A 6,263-nucleotide genomic window follows, 5' to 3' on the forward strand; every position below is an offset into this window, starting at 1 on the left:
TGGGGTGGGGGGAGGGGGGAGGAATAGCAATAGGAGATATACCTAATGTAAATGATGAGTTAATGGGTGCAGCACACCAACATGGCACATGTATACATATGTAACAAACCTGCACGTTGTGCACATGTATGTACACATGTACCCTAGAACATAAAGTATAATAATAAAAAAAACCCACATATTCCTTTTCCCAAATTATTATGTGTATTAACAGACATGTTATAAAGAATATAAGACTAAAGAGAAATGTTTATGTTTACTTTATAGGTATTGGTTTGCCTTGAAAAGGGGTTACCATGCAGCTTTTACGTATGACAGCAATACTAGTAACTTCATGGAAGAACAAATCGATCTACATAAAGAAGTTATAGATAGAGTGACTGATTTGAGCATGCTCAGACTATTTGAGACCTACCTGGAAGGCTGCCCACAATTTATTCTTCAACTCTACATTCTTCTGGGGCATGGACAAGCGAATTTCAGTCAGTGTAAGTTTTTCTTAACACCTTGTGTTAGATGGATGCCACTGAGACCTTATGTCAACTGTATAAATCTTTGACTTTAGAAATTTTTAACACTTTAAAAATCATTTATTCTTTTGAAAAGGAAGTATGGTAATATGGTTGAAATATCAAGAAGTATATGGATATATACTGTATCCATCTGCCCAGAAAGAAAACTACTATTGTTAGTTATTTGATGATTCCTTCAGAAAAGTTTTTAAAGCATATGTCCTTTTTTTCTTTTTTCCTTAACATAAATGGTAACATAAAATTAAAACTGTCTTCGTTTTTTGTGCCTCGTAGTATATCTTGGAGATCCCTTCATATTAGTACAGAAAAATTTCCCACATTCATTTTTATTTTCTGCATAGTATTTCAAATTATGAATGTACCATAATTTATTAAACAAGCTCCCTATTTATGTTAATTTAGGTTGTTTCTTATATTTAACCATTGAAAAAATGCTGCAATGAGTAATCTTATGCATAAATCACTTGCATGTAAAAAGTATATCCATTGGGTAAATTCCCAGAAGTGGAATTACTGGGTAAAAGTGTAAATGCTAAAAAACTAATGAATGTTTTGCAAGTTGGCCAATGTGTTTGCTGTTTTACAGTAGATTTGCTCGTTAAGGTAAAAATGTTCATTTTTTAAAGAAAAGCTTATTTCCATCTTCCTTTTTGAAAAGTCCTTACATAATCTGTTCCAATCAGCATTTCCCAAATATTTGCTCATCACTGCACTGAGAAATCCCTATACTTTCTTATCATTGAGCTTTTACTCATGGAATTCTCTCTCCCTTGACATTCATCTCTCTCCCCATCTCTGCTCCCTACAGATAATCAAAGACTCAATTATTCTTCAATCATTGCAGTGGAATGACTATTGAACTTTATATCTCTTTAGTGACACATGTTACATCTTTCCTTCTATTTTACTTTTTCTCTGTGTATCTTATATTCCCTACCAGATCCTCTCCCTGAAAGCTGGAATGGATTTTCTACATCTTTGTATACCTCCCAGTGCCTAAAACAATGTGTTGTTTATACTGAGGGCTCAATAAACAGTTGTTGAATAGACAAAAAAAAAAAAAAAGAAAAGTCCTTTTATAGGTAATTAACTTGAGATGTTAAAAAACGATTTATTTGCTAAATAATAGTCCCAAATTGCATTAATGACTAGAGTTCCATGTATTCTCAGATTCATTTCAGGGAGTAAGATTTTTATCTTCCCTGGAGTTCTTGCTGTCCTAGACTCACATATGATATCAGTTAAACAGTGTCTCTGTTCCCATTTTCTTGTAAACCTCTAGAACATAGTCCCTTCTAATATTTTTACCTTTACTTTGATTGTTAGGAAGACACAAAATGATTGTGTGTATGAGATCTCTATTGTGTATGAGATCTTTTTTTTTTGATGCAAATAATTCATGGGTTGGGTTCTATGTGATGCAGAACGCTTAACAGTTCTGTATTATATGGTTCTGAAGTTAGAAGTTCAAAATTTAGATCTTACAGCCTTTTTATGGGAGATCTCATGATGATTCCCAAGGACACATAGCATCTGGACTACCTATGAGATCCAGTGATAGCTATCTTTATGTTCAGTTTTCATCTATATAGTTTCTTATTGAAGTAGGAAATTGAGGTAAGTTATTCAAAAATAGCATAAAATGAGATATAATTCAATTGTCTAACAATAGAGGAATTGGTAAATAAATTATTGTAGGCTGTTAATATGGAAGATTATGTAGCCACTAGAGTGTTTACAAAGAACTTTTAATGACACAAGAAAGCGATTATAACATAGAATGTAGGCAAAAAACAGTTTATAAAATTTTCTGCTAGCACATTTTTAAGGTTACAAAGAGATTATTATATAGAAAAATATCTGGAAGAAAATATGCAAAATGTTAAGTGTGTCTGATTCTGGGTGGAGGAATTATGAATGATTGTTTTCATTTAAAAAGTACTTTTCTGAATTTCCAAATTTTCTATAGTAACTATGTACAAAATTATGTTATATGAATTCTGAAATTAAATCAGTAACAAAAAACCTGCCAACCAGAAAAAACCTTAGACCAAATGGATTCATAGCTGAATGCTATCAGATGTATAAAAAAGAGCTGGTATCAATTCTACTGAAACTATTCCAAAAAATTGAGGCGGGAATCTTCCCTAATTTATTCTCTGAGGTCAGCATCATTTTGATGCCAAAACCTGGCAGTGACACAAGAAAAAAAGAAACTCCAGGCCAGTATCCTTGATGAACATAGACACAAAATTCCTCAAAAAAGTGCTGTGATTATGGCGTGAGCCACCACATGCAACCTACAATCATTTTGTAGTCTTTGTCATGAGATCTTTGCCAAGGCCTATGTCCAGAATGGTATTTCCTAGATTTTCTTCTAGAGTTTTTATAATTTTACATTTTATGTTTAAGTTTCTAATCCATCTTGAGTTGATTTTGTATATGGTAAAAGCAAGCGGTCCAGTTTCAATGTTCTAAATATGGCTAGCCTGTTATCCCAGTATCATTTATTGAATAGACAGTCCTTTCCCTGTTGATGTCTTATTTAGTGAACATGGGAGTCCTGTATTTTCTTCACTGATGTCAGTACTTAATGCCAAATAAATTAATAAAAATCTCTGAATTAATAAGTACAGAATTAAGAATAATGTCATTGGACAAAGTTATTTTAGACTGAGCAAAAGGCATAACAAAGGCATAGTTTGACAATGGCACAAATTTAGTTTGAACAGAGTGTAAGATACAGGTTAGGGCAGCAATATGATAGAAAAAAATGTTAGAAGCAGGTAGGAAAGTGGGAAATTGGCAAAAATGTCAAATAATAGTGTCAACTAGATGAGAATAGACTATCGTGCCCTCACATTAGGAATGAAAGACCTGTTGACATCTGAAAGACAATTTAGTGAATAAATGATAAGATCAGGTACACTGCCTTGGAATCCTAGCTCCGCCACTCACTAATCTTACATATTGAAGCAAATCATGTAAACTTTTCCCCTATGCTTAAACTAAATGTAGTCTCAACTTAGTTTCCCTTAGCCACATCCCCAAAATGCCCACAGCCACTTGAACATACTAGGGGAATATGTGAGAGAAAGTAAGCAAGAGTAGAAAGAGACAGGGAATTTAATCAACTGCAATTAAAATGTCTTATTTTTGCAAATTTTATAAAAATATGTGACAAGGTGAACACATGAGTCTTTGCTAGGGTTGGAAGGAGACTGGGCAAGTAAGAGTCCCTAACATTTTAGCTTCACCATCTTATTGATATATTCATCTTTGAGGTAACAATATTGATTAGCCTTAAACTTTGATATGCTTAATATTTAGCATATATGTTATTGTATGATTTCTAGAGAAATCACCAAAGAATAAAAACAGGGCATATCATTAAAGGATATGAGTTATTAGATTGAAAGAGTGAATAAAAATAGCTCACATCAAGCACATCATTATATCATTTCAGAGAAGCAAAGAAAGATGATTCTAGAAGATTTGAGAGGAAAAAAAAGTAATGTACTAAAGATAGAAAAACTGAATGGCATGAAATTTTTAACCATAACAGTGAAATTAAAACATAATAGAACAGTGAGTTTAAAGTTTCAATGGAAAACATTTTTTTTTTAAATTTTGAATTCTATTTCTAGCAAAACTGTATATCAAGTATGAGGTTAGAATTAGGATGTTTTGAGATATACAAGGTCTCAAAAAATTTTGCTTCTGAGAAATTTTTTTCTGGAAGGCCTGGCAAAGTTGAATCAAAACATGAGGGTAAACCAAGAAAGATGATAGGAGAACAAGGAAACAGGAAGGCAATGTAGAAGAGAGAGGTGAAGGGAAGTTGCGGGAAGATTGGAAACAAGACTTAAGAGCAACTGGCTTAGAGCGGGAAGATAGTGTTCTAAAAAACCAGAAAAATAATGCATAGATGTATATAGAGGAGTTTTATTAATTAATTTGAAGATTTTGCTAAGAAATAATTATAGGGTTATGGAAACTAACCAAGTAGGGAAACAAGGCAATTGTCAACTCCAGGAATAATGAAACATTTTAAGAGAAAGGAAATATAGTGTGTTTTTTTTTTCTTTGTTTTGAAAAGTAAGCAATAAAAACACTCACTTATGTAGTTATAATAATGTGTATTAGTTCATTCTCATGTTGCTATCAAGAACTGCCTGAGACTGGGTAATTTATAAAGGAAAGAGGTTTAATTGACTCACAGTTCTGCAGTGCTGTGGTGGGGGGGCCTCAGGAAACTTACAAACATGGCAGAAGGGAAGCAAACACATCCTTTTTCACATGGTGACAGGAAGAATGAGAGCCAAATGAAGGGGGAATCCCCTTGTAAAACCATCAGATCTTGTGAGAACTTACTATCATGAGAATAGCATGGGGGAAACTGCCCCTGTGATTCAGTTACCTCTACTGTGTCACTTCCATGACATGTGGAGCTTACAGGATTACAATTCAAGATGAGATTTGGATGGGGACACAAAGCCAAACCGTATCATTCCTCTCCTGGCATCTCCCGAATCTCATGTCCTCATACTTCAAAACACAATCCTGCCCTTTCCAGCAGTCCTTCAAAATGTTAGCTCATCCCAGCTTTAACCTAAAAGTCCAAGTCTGAAGTCTCGTCTGAGACAAGGCAAGTCCCTTCCACCTATGATCCTGTGAAATCAACAGCAAGTTAGTTACTTCCTAGATACAACGTGGGTACAGGCATTGAGTAAATACACCCATTCCAAATGGGAGAATTTGGCCAAAACAAAGGTCCAACAGTCCCCATGCAAGTCTGAAATCCAGTGGAGCAGTCAAATCTTTAAGCTCTGAAATGATCCCCTTTGACTTCATGTCTCACATTCAGGTCACGCTGATGCAAGAGGTGGACTCCTATGGCCTTTGGCAGCTCTGCCCCTGTGGCTTTGCAGGGTACGTCCCCATTCCAGGCTGCTTTCCTGGGCTGGCATTGAGCGTCTGTGGCTTTTCCAGGTGCCCTGTGCAAGCTGTTGGTGGAGATACCATTCTGAGGTCTGGAGGATGGTGGCCCTCTTCTCACAGCTCCATTAGGCAGTGCCTCAGTGGGGACCCTGTGTGTGGGCTCCAACCCCACATTTCCCTTCTGTACTGCCCTAGCAGTGGTTCTCAGTTAGGGATCCGCCCCTGCAGCAAACTTCTGCCTGGAAACCAAGGCATTTCCATACATCCTCTAAAATCTAGGTGGAGGTTCCCAAATCTCACTTCTTGACTTCTGTGCCTCTGCAGGCCCAGTACCACTCGTAAGGTGCCAAGGCCTGGGACTTGCACCCTCTGAAGCAATGGCTGAAGCTTTACATTGGCCCCTTTTAGCCATAGCTAGAGCTGAAACAACTGGGATGCAGTTGTTTGCAGGATGCAGGAAACCATGTCCTGAGGCTGCACAGAGCAGGGGGGTCCTGGGTACAGCCCACAAAACCATTTTTTCATCTTAGGCCTCCAGGTCTGTGATAGAAGGGACTGCAGTAAAGGTCTTTGGAATGCCCTGCAGACATTTTTCCCATTGTCTTGGTGTCTTGGTGATTAACATTTGACTGCCTATTACTTATGCAAATTCTGCAGTGTGCTTGAATGTCTGTTCAGAAAATGGATTTTTCTTTTTTTTTTTTTTTTATTATATTTTAAGTTCTAGGGTACATGTGCATAACATGCAGGTTTGTTACATATGTATACTTGTGCCATGTTGGTGTGCTG

At 36.1% G+C, this 6,263-nt stretch overlaps 1 protein-coding gene across 4 annotated transcripts in view; it reads left to right on the forward strand.

Moving 5' to 3' along the window:
- The window catches only part of XKR9 (XK, Kell blood group complex subunit-related family, member 9), a 69,041-nt gene that overhangs the window by 35,314 nt on the left and 27,464 nt on the right, over positions 1-6,263 (forward strand). For all 4 annotated transcript variants that reach the window (XM_011940931.1, XM_011940933.1, XM_011940932.1 and 1 more), the window contains one exon: positions 268-488. In XM_011940931.1, coding sequence (XP_011796321.1) covers positions 268-488 — 221 coding nt within the window. The remainder of the gene's footprint in view (positions 1-267; positions 489-6,263) is intronic.

Source organism: Colobus angolensis, unplaced genomic scaffold, assembly GCF_000951035.1.
Source record: "Colobus angolensis palliatus isolate OR3802 unplaced genomic scaffold, Cang.pa_1.0 Scaffold194, whole genome shotgun sequence".
NCBI lineage: Eukaryota > Metazoa > Chordata > Mammalia > Primates > Cercopithecidae > Colobus > Colobus angolensis.